The sequence below is a fragment of the Ornithorhynchus anatinus genome, chromosome 17, assembly GCF_004115215.2.
Source record: "Ornithorhynchus anatinus isolate Pmale09 chromosome 17, mOrnAna1.pri.v4, whole genome shotgun sequence".
Taxonomy (NCBI): domain Eukaryota; kingdom Metazoa; phylum Chordata; class Mammalia; order Monotremata; family Ornithorhynchidae; genus Ornithorhynchus; species Ornithorhynchus anatinus.
In genome coordinates this window covers 5983204-6003671 of record NC_041744.1, presented here as the reverse complement: position 1 = coordinate 6003671, position 20468 = coordinate 5983204, and the positions used below count along the sequence as shown (strand labels likewise).

Genomic DNA, 20468 nt, shown 5'->3' with positions numbered 1-20468 from the left:
TGCAGCTTTTCTTGTCGTTTTTCCTCGGGCTTCACCTCCCTGATGTTTCCCATCGAAACTCAGGTGGCCTCCCGTTAGCGCCAAAGGGTGGCGGGGTAGCTGCGGGCGGGCCTGGGGACCCCAAAGAGGTGGACACGTGTCAGCACCTGCTTTCTCCTGTGTCCCAGACATCCTCGCCCTTGCATTTTGCTTTATGTTTTTAATGGTATCCATTAAGTGCTTGCTTTGAGCCAGGCACTGTATTGGCTCAGTGGAAAGAGCCAGGGCTTTGGAGTCAGAGGTCATGAGTTCGACTCCCGGCTCTGCCGCTTGTCAGCTGTGTGACTGTGGGCAAGTCACTTCACTTCTCTGGGCCTCAGTTACTTCATCTGTAAAATGGGGATTAACTGTGAACCTCACGTGGGACAACCTGATGACCCTGTATCTCCCCCAGCGCTTAGAACAGTGCTCTGCACATAGTAAGCGCTTAACAAATACCAACATTATTATTACTAAGCACTGGGGATGATACAGGCTAATCAGGATGGACACAGTCCAGGTCCCACATTCATTCATTCAGTCATATTGAATAAGCTCTTACTGTGTGCAGAGTGTTGTACGCTTAGTACTTAGTACTCCTAAATTCCATGCCCACAACGAGCTTACAGTCTAGAGGGGGAGATGGACTTCATTATAAATAAAATTACAGATATGTACGTAGATGTTATGGGGGGATGAATAAAGGGAGCAAGTCAAGGCAGTGCAGAAGGGAGTGGGAGAAGAGGAAAGGACAGTTTAGAGAAGGAGATGTGCCTTCAAAAAGGATTTAAAGTGGGGAAGAGTATCTGTTGGAATGACAGAGAATGCTGGAATGCTGTTAGAGAAGCAGCGCAGCTCAGTGGAAAGAGCCTGGTCTTGGGAGTCCGAGGTCATGGGTTCGAATTCTGGCTCCACCACTTGCCAGCTGTGTGACTGTGGGCAAGTCACTCAACTGCTCTGTGCCTCAGTTACCTCATCTGGAAAATGGGGGTGAAGATTGTGAGCCTCACGTGGGACAACCTGATTACCCTGTATCTACCCCAGCGCTTAGAACAGTGCTCTGCACACAGTAAGCGCTTAACAAGTACCAACATTATTATTATTACTAACCTCTTCTTACCCCCGCATCTTCCCTTCAGGCCCTCCGAGGTGAGGTTTGGGTCAGGATATGGGGAGGCCACCATCCATACAGGTCTGATGGCTAGGGTTCATTTAACTTGTTTCAATGTCAGTCTTCCCCTCTAGCCTTACCTGCTCTGTGACCTTGAGCAAATCACTTAACTTCTCTGTGCCTCAATTCCGTCATCTACAAAATGGGATTTTCAAACCAGTTCTCCCTCCCACTTAGACTGTGAGTCCCATGTGGGACCTGATTATCTTGTATCTACCCCGTGCTTCCTACAGAGGTAGGCACATAAGCACTCGACAGATATTACAGTAGTTATTAGACTGTAAGCTACAGACTGTGTACAGGGTTCATGTCTGCCAACTCTGTAATATGGTACTTTACCAAGCGCTTAGAACAGTGTTTTGCACACAGTAGTGCTCAAAAGATACCACTATTTAATTCAGACCTTGAGGAAAACAGAGGAGTTGGGCAGAGGTCGGTGGGGGGAGTTTGGGCAGCTCCGGTGTCAGTCCATCATTCTAACAGGCTCCATTTCTACTTTCCCTCGAAGGGCCTGAAACCAATGGATCACAACGGCTTGGCAGATCCGTACGTCAAACTGCATTTACTGCCAGGAGCCAGCAAGGTGAGCTGTGTTGTTCATTTTGGACTTCAAGCAGACCAATTACCCCTTCTGCAGTCTTTGCCTCAGATGTGGGTCACACCCAAATCTACCCCACCCATAGCCTTTCTCTGCCTCAACCCATGCCTTGGGGTTGCACTGGAACTGAGAGGGCACAGGGTTGTTCTGAAACTCAGAGGACATCAGCTGCAGTGAAAACGCCTTGTAGGCTGTAGTGAGTGCTGGGCAGTGCCTCCTGGGGCTCCTGGAACTAGGCTGAGACGGTCACGGCTTAAGGACCAGTGTGGGAGTTGGTTCCGAGACCCCCGGCGGGGAGATAAATGAAGAAGTTTGGACCATATCCCCCTCACCTTCCCTGAGTCCCCTGCCCAGAGTAGGTGAAACCGCTCCCCGGGTGTCGATGAAGCGATGAAGCTGAAATAAGGCATAGCTAGTCCATTGTAGTCTGAACCTGACTTTGGAGCCAGCCGCCCCCGTCACTGACTTGAGTGGCCTTTTTCTTTGCAGATTCTCGATTCATTGTTTCATTCACTTATATTTATTGAGCGCTTCAGTTCTTCGGAACCCTCAGGGTCTTTAGCTCCTGACCCAGAGAAAGATTTCAGGGTGTGTCAACCAGGGGCTGGTCACTTCCCTGAATAATCCTGGGAGCTGTGACGATCGATCGATCGATTGTGAGTCCAGGCCAGGCTGTAGCCAAAGGCTTCCATATTCAGTCTGTCCCTTTCTTACCAAGTCGAGGGAGTTAATTCCTGAGGAACTGGACACTGGCCATGGGAGTGAGTGGGATTGGTCCAAAATGCTTAAATCTCTGAGCCTGATGAAAGTGTAAGGAGTTAAAAGTGCTAAGAGCCCAAACAAAGCCAAATCTTATGGAGACTTCTTCTCAGTGCCCATTGACAGGGCTCGTAACCCAGAACTCCCATCCTCTGACCCATTCGGATCTTCTGAGCCATTTTTTGTAGCTCTACTGGGTATCCGTAGTCCCAAGAATCCCCTTCACTTAAACCAGAGCCTGAAAGTCCGACTTCTTGTTTAAAAAAAAAAAAAGGGCTAAAAGAAAGTATCACCCACCCTGTTAGAAGAAAAGGTTGAAGAAATGTGGTTTTGTTTGGGTGAGGCATCTCTAAATCTCCTGCCCCCATGAGCCTCAGTAAGTGTGGCAATTAAAAAATGGGCAGGGCAGGTCATCTGGATTTCTCTGTATTGGCTTCTCGTGCCTGGTGGTGTTGAATGTTATTGCTTCTCGGGGCAGTTCTTTCCTGTCACATTTGTGTTGGCAAGGGGAATGGCAGCGGTCCGATTTATGTGGCTTTGCATTGAGTTTGAATCTCCAACCCTAGTATCGGGGCGGTGGCTGTCATTCTGGGCACGGGTGGAAGTGAACAGAGGGGCCAGCTCTGGGCTGGCAGAAGGGATGTAGAGAAAAAAGGAGAGCTTGGCAGCCCCCAGCCTGGGCAAGCAGGACTGACAGGGAAAGGGGTGATGGGGTTTTGAGGACTGTTGGCTGGCAAGCGCCTGAGCGGCCCAAGATCGTCCTTCGCTCCCTCCAGGGTGTGGCTGTGGGAAGATATCAGGTCGGTGGGACAGTCGCTCACCCGTTCACCGTCAGGTCCCTCCCCGGACTCTTGGGTCACTCTGGGGTTCTGCCTGAAACCTGGGGCTTAAACCGGAACTGGACAGATTTAGGGTTCTTCTGTTGGGGGGTTCGAGACTTCCCCAGAAGATCTGTGAATCTGAGCGTCCAGATGTCGGTCCTGAGTTGAAGTGTCCAGGGGTCCCACGTGGTCCGTGATCTCTCCAACTCCTCTGCCTTCCTGGTCAGCAGAGGCTGGAATTGGGCCTGAAGTGTTCCAGTCCAGGGCCCCGCATCTACTACCCCCAGCCCAGACCCTACCCCGCCTTCCCCCCTTTAGTCCCAGAGATTCACACCGGTTTGGTTCTGACTCCAGACCGGCAAACCGAACCTCCTTTTCCCCCAACACAGTCCCGGGAGGAGGAAATGGTCCAGCACCAATTCGGCAGCAATTGGCAGAAGCTGGAGTGGGGGTGGCCGCAGCCCCCAGCCCCCCAGGGGGATGCCCTGGGCTGGCCGACTGACCGGAAGGGTGATGGGCACACTCCGTCTGGGTCCGCGGCTCTACGCAGGGTGGCTCATTGGTTTGTCTTCATCTCTGGGTTCCTGATGGAACTGCAATCTAGTTACCGTCTCTGGCATTTCTCAAACTCCAGCAGGCTCAATAAATGGCTCCCTAAGTGCCAGGAAGTCATACCCAGCTTCCCCGCCGACCCCATCCTTCGGGCCTCCTGGCCCACCGGCCCTGGGAAGAGTCACTGCAGGAGAAACCAGAGTGAAGCCGTTCCTGGTCCAGAGGGAGGATCTTTCTGGATCCTTCCCGAGGGACCTCTGCAAAGGGGTGACCCCTTGTTATCTGGGGCTCCACGGGTTGGTGCCGGCCTCTTGGGCAGATTTTCCTTGGGCCCCCGGAGAGGGGGCCGCTTTTGACTTTCCCCTGGACTGGCAAAGGGAGAGATGGCATAGAACAAGATGTGTGCTGGCGCTCTCTTGCAGAGCCACCTAGGCATCTGATGGTCATTGCCCTTTGCAGAGCTGTGATAGGGAGGTTGTGGAGGCTTGGGGTCCCCTCGGGCAAGATCCAGGGGCATTCTGGCCAAGACCGGAGGCAGCGGGGCGGGAGGAGAGGAGGAACCGGTTGGGATGTGGAAGTGAAAAATCCAGTTTGTGTGCAGGCTTGGATCCGCCCAGCCTCATAGGGAGGGCACAAGCCAAGGGGCTGCCCCCCGGTCCCCAACCACTTCCTTCCCAGAGTCAGTCCTGGATCCCCCCCGAGTGGAGGTGCTCCCCAGACCCAGGGGTCTTTGCTGCTGGCCACACGGCTTCCTCTCGGCTTCTCACACCGAGCTCCGTAAGTTGTCTAGCGGTGCTGGCTTGGGGGAAGAGGAACCCTGCCCTAGAGGCCCCTTCAGTGGGGGCAGTCATCCCCACTGGATTTCCAGCCACGAATGGGACAAAACCTTCGCTTTCACCTACCAAGTGTTTTGGGCATGATTCCTAAACTCGCTCAGCCTAAGTGTCCAAGAGAGGAGGAAAAGAATCAAAATTAGAAGTGACAGGGGTATTGCCGATCAGAGGTTTTCCACGTCTCCCTGCCCCCTTTCCTCTTTCTGCTGTTTCTCCCTCCTCTTCCCCCCAGCCCCTTCTAGCCTCTCCACTGCCATAGCACTATTCCACCCTCTTCCTGGAGCGGGCTAGTTTTCCACACTTGCTGTACGTTGCCTGGCTCATTGCTGGCCGCATCGTTCCTGACGTTGTTTCCAGCAAGGGTACGGTTTCTATCGCTCACGTCACAGTTGATTCAGGGATGCCTCACAAATTAATGTCACAACTCATCAATGCTGTCATTTCCATTTTGCATGAATTACAGGTGACAGGACTCCACTTTCTCTCTGGTTCTCTGTGTTTTCCCAGACCGAAGGGTTTGTCCACATTAGAAAGACTTGTGGTCTGGGAGGTTCTTCTCATAGTTTTGCCTTGGCTGTTTGGCCTTTGTCCCTGCCCTGGCCCTCAGCCCATGTGCCCAAACATTACCGGCTTGGCTGTAGCGAAGATGGATTTGGGAGCAGAGACATCAACTGGCTGGGAACAGTCTGGAGGTCATCCACTCACTTCCCATCAGCCGCTTCACTCATTTGTTCCCCAGCGCTCTGCACATAGTAAGCGCTTAACAAATACCAACAATATTATTTGTTCCTAGGTGAAGCACCGTGACATAGTGGATAGAGTGTGGGCCTGGGAGTCAGAAGGACCTGGGTTCTAATCCCACCTCTGCCACATGTCTGCTGTGTGACCTTGGGCAAGTCACTTTACTTCTCTGGGCCTCAGTTACCTCATCTGTAAAATGGGGTTAGGCATGTGAGTCCTATGTGGGACAGAGATTGTGTCCAACCTAATGATCTTGACTCAACCCCAGCCCTTAGAACAGCGCTTGGCACGTAGTAAGCGCTTAAGTACCATTATTATTATTATTACCATCATTATTATTATTAATAGTAGTAAAATAAGAACTAATAATTCAACAGTTCCGTTGCCCCTAAAGGTGTTTGCAGCACAGCACGAACTCAGCTCCTCTGACAATGAAAGGCTGAAGTTCACAGTTTCAGGAGCCTCTGTGATTAGCAGAAGAATTGGAAAGGGCAGTGGGGCACTGACCCTCGGTCCAGTTAGGGCCTCGGGTGTTGGACACAGGAAGAAGTAAAGGGCAGCTCTGGGTCACAGTTCTGAAAGAATTACCAGGCTCAGAATGCAGTGTTGCGTTCTGCTTGGCCAGTTCTGTTCCAGGCACTCCCCTGGCATCAGTGGAAAGTTATTACAGGTTGTGTGTCTCCTGAATACTGTGACCTCTTCCGCCTCCACAGTAATAACCAATTGGCGGGTGGTCTTCAGAGAACCAAGAAGGCCCTCCAGGCAGGGAAATGACTAAACCATCTCTTCTTTTAGGAGATTTCCAGGGATTGAGACTTCACAGCCTCCCTGAGTCACCCTCTCGGGTATTTGATCCCCCTGACGGTTAAAAATTTCCTTCGCAAATCCACTGAAAATCCCCCTTGCTGGGATTTCAGCCCATTCCAACAAGGGGCTGGGGGGCTAGAAGGAGGGTGGGGGTCAGTGTGTGTGTGCGCATGTTTAGCAGTTTGCCATTTCCACCACTATGCTCTCTCCCCCGACTCCTACCTCTCCACACCCACCGACTCTGAATCAAGAGCCTTGTGGGGTCAGATGAGCAGTGCTCACACTCTGCAGGGCCGGGCATTTCCATAGGCCATTCTCCTGTCCCCTGCGGCCACCCGTCTACCCAGCCCCAACAACCTCCTCTTACCTGCCGGGCCCTTGTGTAAAGGACAGGCCTTGATGGCCTCCTTCACCATTCATGTTTTTCTTCCAGGCCAACAAGTTAAGGACCAAAACTTTGCGCAACACCCTGAACCCCACCTGGAACGAGACCCTGACCTACTACGGGATCACAGACGAAGATATGATCCGCAAGACACTGAGGTGAGACCCAGCCGTCCTGGGCTGTGCGGGCCAGGGAGCCCCGCGGCAGCTCCAACCGGGCCCGGTTATCCCTCGCTTCCCGGCCAGGCCGGGCCGAGACATTCCTCAGTTCCCGGCCAGCTGCCGCTCCGCTCACTGAACTGCAACAGTCGGGCCCAGGCCGGCCAGTTGGAAAATTTGAAGGAAATCCAAGCGCAAATGGGCCAAGGGGGAAAAATGCCTTGTCAGGAGGAGAGAGGGGTTTGAGGAGCTGAATGTAGTTTTGGGGAGCTCGAAGGGGAGGTCTGAATTGAAAGCCAAATTTGTCGATCACCCTGATTTTCCAGGTTTGAGACCGAACGGCTCCTGAAGGAACAGCTAGCCAGGGGTCGGGGAAGGAGCTAGCGCTTTTCTGGCCAACCCTGAGGGAGATGAGCTGCCATGGGCTAGAGAATCTCATGGAGAAGAGGGGAAGTGTGGCGGTCATGATCACGCCTGAAGGAATAGCTGATGGGTGCGGCCAAGGGGAGGGGAAGAGATGAGCGACGGTGATGAGGAATGCACCGGTCTACTTCAGTCATTGGCATTTTTGAGGTCTCGGGAGAGTACACTGTAACTGTTGGTAGCTTACAGTCTAGTGTTCGTTCTACTTTGTGTGTACACTGTTTCGGGGTTTCTGAGAACACAAGCAGCCTCCCTCTTGTGGATTCTTTCCCGGTGCTAAGTTCATGGTTCCGCAAACTGTAAGCACTTAATAAAGATGATTAATCCTACTACTGGGTCATCCCAATGGCTCCTCCAGCCTAGGATTCCCTCTGTGACCATGGGAGTAGGATGCTTGGAGCAAAAGTCTCGTTGCTCTCTCCAGACCCCTGCTTCCAACTGAGATTTTCAGCCTGCACGATACCCTGCAGTAACATGTTCCACAGGCTCACCAGCCGCTGGGCCAAAATAGGCTTCCTCTTGCTTGTTTCGAGTCGGCCACCCTCGAGACTCAACTGGTGCCCTAAGCCCCGTTGTGAGACTTGACGGTCACCAATGCTGCCCTCACCCTGCCTGCATTCTTCTTGCTCCGTAGACCCAGTCATGTCTCTCTGTCAGCCTTTGCCTTTCAGCCTGAAGAGTTCCAATCCTTTCAATCTCTCCCTGTCAGATGCTTGTCTATCCCCCCTGGTCGTCCTGGTTGCCTATTTCTGTCCCCCCTTCAGCTCCACTATGCTCTTCCTAAACCCTGACAGCCAGGTCTGCACATGGTACTTAAATGACGGTGTACTATGGTGTGATAGAGGGAAGAATCAATCAGTAGTATTTATTAAGCATAATGTGTGCAGAGCGCTGTACTAAGTGCTTGGGAGAGTACACTACAGCAGAGTTGGTAGACCTGTCCCCGTCCCACAAGGAGTTTACTGCCTAGTTGGGGAGACAGACATTAAAATAAATTAGGGATATGTGCATAAGTGCTGTGAGGCTCAGGGTGGAGTGAATAGCAAGGGCTTGAAGGCTACAAATCCAAGAGGATGGGTGACACAGAAGGGAGAACGGTGTAGGGGGAATGAGGTCCTAGTTGGGAAAAGCATCTTGGAGAAGATGTGATTTTAATAAGGCTTTGAAGGTGGGAAGAGTGATGGTCTGCCATCTATGAAGAGGGAAGGAGTTCCAGGCCAGAGGGAAGGGGGTGGGCAAAGGGTTAGCAATGAGATAGATGAGACTGAAGTACAGTGAGTAGGTTGGCATTAGAGGAGCAGAATGTGTGGGCTGGGTTATAGGAAATCAGCGAGGTAAGGTGGGAGGGAGAGAGCTGATTAAGTGCTTTAAAGCTGATAGTAAGGAGTTTCTGATTGTTACAGAGATGGATGGTAACCACTGGATGTTCTTGAGGAGTGGGGAGGCATGGACTGAACTTTTAAGAAAAATGAGCTGGGCAGAAGAGCGTAGTAAGGACGAGAGTGGGGAGAAAAAGGAGGCAAAGAAGGTCAGTGAGGAGGCTGATGCAGGCGTCATACGATAGGTGCTTGGATCAGCAAGGTGGCAGTATGAATGGAGAAGAAAGGGAGGATTTTAGTTACGTTGTGGAGGTAGAACTGACAGATTTGGGCGACAGATTGAACATGTGGGTTGACTGAAAGATGAGTTGAGGACAATGCCAAGGCTTTTGGGCTTGTGAGGCATGGAGAGTAGTGGTATTGTCGACAGCGATGGGATAGACAGGCGGAGGACAGGGTTTGGGTGGGAAAATGGGGAGTTCTGTTTTGGGCATACTAAGTTTAAGGTGTCAGTGGGATTATCCAAGTAGAGATGCCCTGAAGACAGGAGGAGATGTGAGACTGCAGAGGAGAGAGGTCAGGACTGGAGAGTTGATTTGAGAATCATCTGCATAGAGATGGTAGTTGAAGCCGTGGGAGCGAATGACCACTCCAAGGGAATGGGTGTAGGTGGGGGATAGAAGGGGACCCAGAACTTGGCTTTCAGGGACCCCCCCCCCAATTAGAAGATGGGAGGCAGAGGAGGGGCCTGTTAAAGAGACGGAGAAGGAGTGGCCAGAGTGGTAGGAAGGAGAACTGGGAGAGATCAGTATTAGTAATGCCAAGGTTAGGTAATGTTTCCAAAGGGGGTGGTCCACGGCCCATACGATGTTTCCGGTCGAGAGTTTTGTCTGTGCCTTCCCGTGTGACCCCTCCTCCTACCCCTCCAACTCATAATGACCCTTTTCGATTACCACCACACGTGGGACTGTGCTCCAAAGGAAGAGTTGATGCCGACTTCAAGTCCTTTTTCCTTCAGTGGTGACAGGTGGGCTGGAGGTAAGGTAAGGTACCTTCCTTCATGTCCTACTTAGACCGGGAGCCCCATGTGGGACGGGATCTGGGTCCAACCTGAATCCCTTGTATCTACCCCAGTGCTTAAAACAGTGTTTGACACAAAGTAAATGCTTAAGAAATATCATTTAAAAAAAAAAATGTCACTGGGACTGGGGTTTGGTTTTCCCTCCAGGCCTGATTTTCACTTCCTTACCCTGAAGCTCTTGTGCCATTTTTCAGCCCCCTCACTTGGTTCTCTGGGGGCAGGGTGGGGGTGGTGGGGGTCGAGTTCCTCTAACTCATCCCCGTCTGCATGGCATTTCACCACCTGGAGGAGCTTGGCTTCTCATCTGTGCACTTGAGATTTCACTTCATACTCCTTCTTTCAGATTATTAATGAAGATATTCCAAACGATCTTCAGGACCCTCCTGTTTACCCTTTTCGATATTGAAAAGTGACCTTTATCCCTACCCTTTTTCTTCCTGTATTTTTACCAGTTTTACCACAACAGAACACTCCCTCCAATTCCACGATTACTTTTTCTTTCAGAGCCTTTGGGGTGGACTCAGTCCAAGGCCTTTTGAAAATTTCAAATATATTAAGTCGACCTGTTCCCCTCAACCCACTTGCTTGTTCACCCTTCCAAAAAGCTCCAGCAGATTGGTGAAGCCCAATTTCCTCTTAGAGAAACTGTATCATCTTCCCCACTGGGTTGTGCTTTTGTAAGTGTTCGTCATTCCTGAATTTCATTCTAGATTCCACAGATTTGCCAGGGTTTGAAACGAGACTCGTTAGTCTGTAATTTCCAAGAGCTCTTCTGGAACTCCTTCCAAAGGTGGGAGTTTGACAGTCCGTTAGCCCTCTGGTAAGAGTAGCTGTTTGTGACGATAGGTTACGCGCTCTTGGCAAGAGTTCTGCAGCTTCCTCTCCAAGAACTCTTGGATTGGATGGATCGTCTGGTCCCACTGATTTGTCAAAACTAATTTTAACAATTCAGGGCAAAAAACACTGGGTAGTCACAACGATTGGATTGCACCGAAGATCACAAGTGACAGAAACATTTTTCAGAGCTGTAAAAGCAGGACACTGGGCTTCCTATAATAACTGGGTTTACTCTGTCTAATCGGGGAGGCTTCATGGAGGAGGCATGGTTTTAAGCCAAGTTTCCTCAGAGAACGAGATGACATTGTGGTGGAGGGAGGTTGGAGCAGATGGTCCGGGGTGGGTATAGTGAGTGCAGGCCCCGGGAGGCCAGGTGGCACAGCCAGGCAGAGAGCAGCGTGGCAGGGGCATTGACCCAGTAAGGGGTGGGACTTTGGAAGGCGAGGTTAAGTCTGAGGGCTGGCCACATCGAATTCCCCTACGGAGCAGCCATTTCAGGGGGTCTCGGGCCAGTATAGGGCCCCCTGGGATATCCCTGTGACCCCATCTCCCCGGGCTCTCTTTTCCAGGATCTCAGTCTGTGACGAAGACAAGTTCCGCCACAACGAGTTCATCGGAGAGACGAGGATCCCCCTGAAGAAGCTCAAGCCCAATCAGACCAAAACCTTCAGCATCTGCCTGGAGAAGCAGCTGCCGGTGAGGGAGCTGGGCTCGGGGCTCAAGCCTGGAGCTCAGGCCCTGGACATGGGGTCAGATCGCCTTGGCTCCCAGAGGGCCTCCCAGAATCTGCTTCGGGAGTGGGAGGGCTGAGGGATCACTCTTCCCTCTCCCCTCTCTTCCCTTGCCTCCCTAACCCACCCCAGTTCCCCCTCCCCCTCCATCTCATCCCCCTCAGTCCTGCCCCTCTGCCCCCTGATTCCCATCTCCCCCTTATTTCCATTTCCCCCTCATCCCGCCAGTCCCTTATCTCCCCCTCATCTCTCCATCTCTGTCTCTCCCTCATCTCCCTCCTCATTGTCTCCCCCTCATCCCTTCCACCCCCTATCTTTTTCCCATTTCTCCCTCTCCCTTCACCGGAGCCCACCCTTCACTGAAGGCCTTTCCGACCGGGCTCCTGTTTTCCGGCCCTTTCCTCCCCTGAACCCGTCCCCTGGGGCTTCCCACAGGTGGATAAGACAGAAGACAAGTCCCTGGAAGAACGAGGCCGGATCCTCATCTCCTTAAAATACAGTTCACAGAAGCAAGGCCTCCTCGTGGGCATCGTGAGGTGCGCGCACCTGGCTGCGATGGATGCCAACGGATACTCGGATCCCTATGTGAAAATGTGAGTAGGTGGTGCCCCTGGGAAGCAGGAGAACCCGGGCCTCCGACACCCCGCCTCGCCCCGTCCACCCCTCTGCTCTCCTTCGGGAAAGGGTGGTCTGGGGCCGGGTCAGTATGGGACTCAGCGCAGAGGTCAGAGGGCTCAGTCCCCTGCCGGGTAGCCGCTGGCTAGGAGTTGGGTCTGGAGCAGAACAGAGCCCTCCGGCCAGAGGAGCGGGAGCAGTCCGTGGCTCGGAAAGCTGGGCCACCTGCCCTGTCTCGGCGTCGGGAGGAGCAGCGGCAGCATCAACACCAGGCGTCCAGTGGGGCGGGGGGCAGGAGGAGGATGAAGAGGTCACCAGGGGAGCCCCCATCTGGGACGGGAGCCAACGGATGGCTCTGGGGGGGTCCCTCGCCTTCTAAGCGATTCCCAGGGGAGACATGATCTATTTATCTCATTACACCCGCCACCGTAGGAACGCTTCAAGTCAGGAAAGACGGAGGTGAGCTGTCTCTGTTGTGTCCCAGGGGGTTCTGTGGGAGCCTCTCCTCCCCATCACCCTTGCAGTGAAGGATCGGGCACATTTCGCAGGTCGGCAGCTTCAGGCGGGAGAGTCCGGGGAGGCTCTGGAGAGCCCGGCAGAGCTGGGAAGGGGGTGCCCCCAGCCTTCCAACTGGTAAACCCAGTGACGGCCTCAGGGGGATTTGACCCATTGAATTCCGTCTGCGCCGTCGAATTCTCGGGGTGGTTCAGCCCCCGTCTCCTTGCAGGTAGACTTGAGTCTTGTCAATCCAGAAGGTAATTTTTCTGGCCCAGAATACCCAGATCATTGTGGCCAAAGTGTGGGCTTGTATTTTGAGCATCTGGATGATCTGTCCGTGAAGACCTGCCAGGTGGAAGACAGAGGCCCTGGGCTGCTGCTGTGCACTTTCCCTACTCCCCCGGACCAGGCATTGCCCTGGGAATCTAGGGGGCGGGTGAGGGGGACTGGCTCCCAGCACCGGCCAGAGAACTAGGCAGAGCCGGTGGGAGGTTGGACCCTGAAACTGCCCCCCGAAACTGTCCCCGCGTTTGAGCCGGGGGGGAAGGGTGGGAGGAAGCAGTCTAGTCTTTCGTGACTTGTTTGCCCTGGTGGCGCCACCTCCTGGCACCATCTGGGATAGAAACATTGCATCCCAGAGCCGGGGAGGCGGGGACCTTTGGCCACGGTCCGGCCGGCTACAATTGATCGATCGATCAGTCGAATTTACTGAGCGCTTCCTCTGTGCAGAGCACTGTACTAAGCCTCTAAACACCCAGGACAGCACCCACTCTTCCTTGACTGTAAGCCCGTCAAACGGCAGGGACTGTCTCTATCTGTTGCCGACTTGTTCATTCCAAGCGCTTAGTACAGTGCTCTGCACATAATAAGCACTCAATAAATACTATTGAATGAATGAATTAAATCTTCCCCTGGGGATGGAGACCTCTACCCTCCCCGGGGTTCTCTCCCAGTGACGACTGACAAATTCTCCCTTGTGTCCACACACTCTCCTGCTCTATTTTGATCTCATTTCCTCCTGTTCAGTCACTTATTACGTTGGTATTCGTTAAGCGCTTACTATGTGCAGAGCACTGTTCTAAGCGCTGGGGTGGATACAGGGTAATCGGGTTGTCCCATGTGAGGCTCACAGTTAATCTCCATTTTACAGATGAGGTAACTGAGGCACAGAGAAGTTAAGTGACTTGCCCACAGTCACACAGCTGACAAGTGGCAGAGCTGGCATTCGAACCCGTGTCCTCTGACTCCCAAGCCCGGGCTCTTTCCATTGAGCCACGCTGCTTCTCTTGGATGTAGACCACAGAGGAGAGGTGATCCTTTAGGGCTTGATTTTACTCTTTCCCCATTTTGGGGTCTCCCCCCTGCCCCCTCCCCAAAGGTCTAAAGGTCCAGCCCTGACGAAATAGTGGCTGCCATTTCTAGTCCAGCGGCAAAGTTTCCCTCTGAACGTCGAGGGGCAGCCACCCAGGTGACAGAAGACTTGCAGCAGGGCTTAATGAAAAGAGCACGGTCTTGGGCGTCAGAGGACGTGGGTTCTAGTGACCTTGGGCAAGCCGCTTAACTTCTCTGTGCCTCAGTTACCTCATCTGTAAAATGGAGATTAACTGTGAGCCCCACGTGGGACAACCCGATTACCTCGTATCTGTCCCGGTGCCTAGAACAGTGCTTGGCACCTATTAAGCTCTTAACAAATACCGTAATTATTTCCCTGCAGGATCCATCTCTTTGTGTAAGGGTTTTTCAGAATAGGCCAGGAAGTGAGCAGGAGACCCAATGTTGCCTAGCAAATTAGGCTAGTTCCGGGCAAGGTGATGGCTACCTAATGAAGAGAGTAGAAAGAGTTTCTACCAGGGCAGAAAGCGCCCCCTCCCAGAACTGGAAAATCCTCTCCGGCGTTGCCTTTCTGTCCGTAACCAGTTCTTTGTTCGATTCTAGATATCTCAAACCCGACGTGGACAAGAAATCAAAGCACAAGACGGCAGTGAAAAAGAAAACGTTGAACCCGGAATTTAATGAGGTACATTGGCTCCGGCCTGGTTTCTGGGGGAGGAGCATTGGCCCGCGGGTGCCAGGGCCCGGAGCCAGCCACCCCAGGGGCCTGTGGGGCTGGGGAAGGCATCTACCATTCCTCACGACCGGGTGGCCAGCCGGCAAAGTGCTTTCTCCCGTGCTGGGGTTGTCCACCCCAGGAACTACCCAGTTGGGTTAAAAATTCCCAAAACAGTTTCACACCGGGAGGTGGCACGGACTTCCCCAGTTGGCAAGTCCTGCTCATCCTTCCAGAGTGTTGTATCTCCCTGGCACGGCCCCCCGCCCGAAAGAAACTTTTCTAAAAGGGCTCTGCTGGGAAGCCCAATCCCCCAAGCTCAAAAACATGTAGACATTTGTCTGCTGGATCCCTGGCTGTTGGTACTTGGTTGTGGGCTTTGTGTTTTGCTGCCTGGCCCAGGCAATGCAGAGAAGAGCGTGGCATCCTGTCCTGTCCCGTCCACCAGAGAAGGGCGTGTTGCGGGCCTGCCGCCACCTCTCCCTTTTTCCATCCATCCATCCCTCCCTCAAGCTGAGGTTGGGCTGACCTGCCTTCCAACCTTAGTTTATGGCCCTCCCCGGGGCTCCACTGGCCCATCTGTCACACTGCCTGGCTATTGGGTTCTCACTACGCTCAAAGGGTCTGACTGCCTGATCCGAGCTGGGGATAGGGAGGGGGCTGTCTGGCCGGGGGCCAACGGGCCTGACTGTTTCTTTTTGCCGATAGGAATTCTGTTACGAAATCAAACATGGTGACCTGACCAAAAAGACCTTAGAAGTGACAGTCTGGGACTATGACATTGGAAAATCCAACGACTTTATCGGTAAGGAAGAGCACGGCCGTTCTTTCTCGCATTTTCCCACCGTTGGCCTGGGTTCCGGGGAAGCTGAGGGCTCGGCTGACCTTTGCCAAGTAGGAGCACATCCCGCCGTCTGGGATGACTTTCCCTGGTGTCACTGATAGCTAGTTTGGGAGATGAATCAATTAGTGGTACTGATTGAGCGCTTACTGGGTGTAGAGCACTGTATTAAGCGGTTGGGAGAGTACAGTAGAATTGATAGATACGAACCTCGCCCACAAGAAGCAGTGTGACCTAATGGATAGAGCAGGGCCGCAGTCAGAGGGCCCGGTTCCTAATCCCGGTTCCACTTGTCCTTTTGTGAGCCCCTCGTGGAACGGGAAGCGTGTCCAACCCGATTTACTTGTGTCCACCCCAGTGCTTAGTACAGTGCCTGGCAAATAGCACAATTATTGTACGCTTGGGTCAGCATAGTAGTTGAAAAGTGAGGATTTTAGTAGGGATGTGAATGTTGAACCGACAGCGTTTGGTGACATATTTGATTATGTGGGTCAAGTGAGAGATGGGAACGTATCTGCTAGTTCTGTTGTACTGTCAATACAGTGCACTGCACAGAGCAAGCAAGTACCACTGATTGATAATGTCAAGGTTAGGGGGCTCGTGAGATAGGGAGGATAGGGATGTCATCTACAGTGAGGGAAAAGACGAGGACAGTTTGGGTGGGGAGGTCTGTTTTGGACACTCATTTGTACATATTTTTAATTACCCTATTTATTTTGTTAATGGGGTGTACATCCCTTTGATTCTATTCGTGGTAATGTTGTCTCGTTTTCGTTTCGTTCTGTTTTGCTCTGCCATCGGTCTCCCCCGATTAGACTGTGAGCCCGTCATGGTGCAGGGATGGTCTCGATCTGGTGCCAAACTGCACATTCCAAGTGCTTAGTACAGTGCTGGGCACATAGTAAGCGCTCAATAAATGCTATTGAATGAATGACACGTTAAATCTGAGGCATGTCGTGATGAGGGTGGGGATCATGTCTGACTGTTGTGTTGTACTCTCCCAAGCGCTTAATACAGTGCCTAGTCAATGCCAGTGATTGAGTTACAGGAGGGAGACATCAGCACTTGAATAACCGAGGGGGAATGGAGGGTAGACTGTTGGCTGCTCTAACCTGAAACCCAGCCCAGAGGAAGTTGCCCCTCCGCCGTCAAGGGAGGAGGGATAGGGATGGTCTTGGGAAAGGCCCCGGGAAGAGCTTATCATTGGGAGCAGCAGGAAGGGGAAGGAGTGGTTGGGGTGGAGAGTGAGACCTGTTAAGGGCGGTGGAGGCTGGGAAATGGGGGTGTGAGGAAATGAGACTTTTGTCCCCAGGCCCCCGCCCACTGCTGACCCAGGGCCCTTTTGGTCTGTGTCCTTCAGGAGGTGTGGTCCTGGGCATCAACGCCAAGGGAGAGCGCCTGAAGCACTGGTTTGACTGCCTGAAGAACAAGGACAAGAAGATGGAGCGGTGGCACACCCTGACCAACGAGCTGCCGGGCGCCACCTCCGTCCTGAGTGACTGACCGCGCCGAAAGGCCGGCGGGGTGGGGAGCGAGGGTGAGTGGGGGCCCCCGGTGTCCCCTCCGGGCCCGTCCACTGGGCCGGAGCCCTCCTGCCCTGGGGAAGGGGAAATGCTGACTCTGGCCTTGGGGCGGGAGCCCTTTCCCCAGCGCCAGTGGCACTTCTTGGCCCTGCTCCGCCCCACGGGGGCCCCGGGAGAGGCAGCCGGGGCAAGAGGTGAGCCGCTCTCCCGACCCTTCTGGCTCACACCCCACCTCCCCCAGCCTCGGGGGGTGGGGGGGTGCAGAAGTGAGGATGCCCTGCCTTAGGTGATGGGCTTTCTCGATTCACCTTGTGACCAGGGCGAGAGAAGGGCAGCATTTGCCAGTTGGGGGAAGTTTAGACAAAGAGACCCTTAGTGATGTGATGTTCAAGGGTTTAGAGAGGGGGAAATGGACATCTTGATTAGCTTAACCATCTGAGAAGCAGAATCTCATTTCAGCAGCGGCTGAGCCAGAGGCCCAAAGAAGCAAGAGTGGCCAGAGTTGCTCTGAATTCCGCACTGGTGTTCGCACCCCTTGCCTCTCGTGAGCTCAGAAAAATACCACCTGGGGGGAGGGAGGGGGTTGTGTGTATGTGTGTATATGTGTGCATCATCTCTGCCAGTCTGAACCCCTCCAGCCACCAGTCAGGAATAATAAACCCACTGAGCACAGCTGCAAGAGGGAAGCCACAGCCCCCTGCCCAGCAGCGATGGGGTCAAGGGGTGGGGGGTGGTCAGTGTCAGGGATCTGGTTTGAAGCCAAGGAGAGAATCTTCTCCTTCACAGGTAAGGTGGGCCACGGCTCTGGGCGGCAACAAGTAGAGAGTCCCGAAGGGGTCGTTGAGAATGGGGCATAGGGCCTAGGTTGGCATGAGAGGAAGGGAGCTCTGGGTACAGAATGATGTTTTAGAAAAGTGAACCAGGCAGCAGAGGGAAGAAATAGGGCCTGTGAAGGAAGCATGGATAGGAAGGGGCAGGTCTGGTAAAGATAGAGGGAAACGGGGCAGGTTTTAGTTGGAGGAAAAAAACATAGAAGAGTTTTCTGTCTAAAATAGTCCAAAGAGATGACGAGAATAATATTCAAGTCGGAACTTGAGAGACAGAGGTGGGAGAGAGGGTTTGGGAAGTGTGAGTTCTTCCTGTTTCAGGCTCCTCTTTGTGTTTAGGGTGTACCGGGTCCCAAACAGGTGGAGATTCGCCAGAGTGAAGAGGAAGTCAAGATGGCAGAGGAGGTGATAGGCAGTCGGCCATCCTGCAGCAGGGGGAACCGGATGAGTTAGTTGCCCAAGGGAGAGTGAAGGTATAAAGTGAGGAGGTGGTGGGAGGAGATCATTCCCTGGCAGGGAAGCCCACTCGGCTTCTCGGGAAGGGTGACCCACTGCGCGAGGGCCACTCGTGTGGAAGGGGTGGCAGGGTGCAAGGAGCTGGGGAACGGCTTCTCCCCCACCCCTCGTTTCAGGCTCTGGGGAGAAGCCTGTCCAACGTAAGCAGATTCAGAGGGTCTCTCTCTCTCTGGTGTTTAGAGTTACAGTGTTTAGCAGAGGGAAAGGCTGGCTGCTGGGCCCCTGCGGAAAACAGGGACAAAAGTCACATTCGTTAAGTCACGTTTCATTTGCTTGTGTGTTAGAGGAGGAAGGCGGCACGGTGTGTGCAAGAGGGATTGATAAGTATAGCGGGGAAGCAAGCAAAGAGGGAGGAACGGAGCCCGCGGCCCCGCTTCCCAACCGGAGTCCCTAAGGCCTCTCCTAGGCGGAAGGGCCTGGGGTGAGGGTGGTAGGGGCTCTCGCCCACTTGCGCGGGAAGCTGTTGGTTTCACTTAACTGAACTGGCAAGGGCCCCCGAGAGAGCGGCCTGGCGCCTTGGTGGGTGGTTGTCTTCATTTGTCCCTTTTCTAATTGGTCCCTCGTGTGGCTGGCGTGCATGGAACCCCGCTGTCCTTCCCTCCTCTAACTTGGTCTGTTTGATACTGTTTTGCTACGTCGTGAAGGCTGCAGCAACTGTCCCTCACTGCACGCCGCCACCAGAATTTTGTACTTGAGTATTATCTACACAACTGTGTACTTTTGGGTTCTCTTTGTTAATATTTATAACGATGTCTAGCACCTACAGTAAAGTGGAAAAAAGCACAGCAGAGGTATCTTTCTCCTTAAAATTGGAGGGGGGCTGGGGTGGAAGGGGGGAAACCACACGTGGCGCCCCCGGCCCCTGGTCCCGCACCGCCTACGCACCTAGTTAAGCCCAGCCAATTGACACTTTTCAGTCCCGGCACCCCTGGCCCTTCCTCGACCCTGTGCCAGTGGGGCTTGTCAGAGAGAAAGCAGATCCCCATGTGGGTGGCTTAGAAGTAATTGCATTAAACACTTACTGTGTGCCAGTCATTCGGACAGATACAGAATAATCAGGTCCCGCCCGGGCCTCACGGTACGAGGAGGAGGAAGAGCAGGTATTGAATCTCCATTCTGCAGCCGAGGGAACCGAGGCCCGGAAGAGAAGCGACTCGCCCGTGGTCGCACAGCGGGTACGTGACACAGCCGGGATCGGGACCCAGGCCTGGGCTCTTTCTGCTAGACTATACTACTTCCCACAGCAGGTACGGGACAGCCGGGATTAGAACCCAGGTCTGTGCTTTCTGCTATGCTACAGCCTAGTGGAAAGGACACTTAGTAGAGAGAGGATAATTAATCTAAGAAGGGGAGGCAGCTAATAGTAAAGGTCCAGTCAAAGACCTCCCCGTGTTCCAGATCAAAAGGAAACAACTGGCCAAAACACTCAAGCTGTGAGAGAGAAGGGGCAGTAAAGGCGAACTGAGGCTCAGGGGTGGGTTTTCTCGGGCCTCCCGACACCAGCCTCCTCTAGCCTGGGTTGCTCACGCTTCTCTCGGGGAACGGATGATAGGAAAGAAAAGCAGCTCGTGCCATTTCCTGCTAGGCCAGAGATGGGGGACACTCACAGACTCACGTGCCCATCTATTTGCCTGAGGCCTACCTGGGTATTTCAAGGCCGTGAGCCCATAGAGAAAAAGAAACAATTGAGGGAAGTTTTTACAGATGCTGACGGCTGGGGTGGTGAAGGGAAGAGGGCAGTTTCTAAATGAGTTCTTCCATGAGAACCAATAAATGAAGGCGAGAAAATACTCCTTCCTCCCACCCTACAAGAACTTCCTCTGAAAAGTATATCCAGGATCAATCGAAGCCGAACAACTGGTTACTAGTGATGGAGAAAATGGAGTTTTTGCCCAAAAATAATATCAATTATGATATCTTCTAAGTGCTTATTATGTGCAAGCACTGTTCTAAGCACTGGGGTAGATACAAGGCAATCAGGATGTCCCCATTCCCACGGTGGGCCCAGGTCACTAGTTGAAAAAAGCAACGTGACAGCCCCGGTGGGGAGGACTGATGCAGGGTTTGGGTGCGTAGGGGCTAAGGGAGGCAAAATTACTTCGGGAAACAGTGGAGCATAAGAAGGGCAATTGGCTCACCACAGGAGAGACACGACATAAAAATCGCAAAGCTGAGTGCTTGCTATAGTGCACGGCATCCAGTGGCTGCTCAATAAATAACTACCACTACTCCTAGTGTGGACAAGCAATGCCTCCAGAGATTTCTCATGGAGCTTTCAGGCTAAATCCATTTCCTGCTGCACTTTTAAGAACTCCGCTTTCAAACATCCCCGACTTAAAATCCAAGGCTAATACCTCACACCTCCGT

At 53.1% G+C, this 20468-nt stretch overlaps 1 protein-coding gene across 1 annotated transcript in view; it reads left to right on the top strand.

Annotated features, from left to right (window-relative positions):
- DOC2B (double C2 domain beta) overlaps nt 1-18886 on the top strand; it is a 32432-nt gene extending 13546 nt beyond the window's left edge. The window contains exons 3-9 of the mRNA XM_029082825.2: nt 1698-1772; nt 6734-6843; nt 11073-11199; nt 11670-11827; nt 14283-14364; nt 15103-15199; nt 16596-18886. Of these exons, the coding sequence (XP_028938658.1) occupies nt 1698-1772; nt 6734-6843; nt 11073-11199; nt 11670-11827; nt 14283-14364; nt 15103-15199; nt 16596-16738 (792 nt within the window). The 3' untranslated portion in view covers nt 16739-18886. The remainder of the gene's footprint in view (nt 1-1697; nt 1773-6733; nt 6844-11072; nt 11200-11669; nt 11828-14282; nt 14365-15102; nt 15200-16595) is intronic.
- The last annotated feature ends 1582 nt before the right edge of the window (nt 18887-20468 follow it).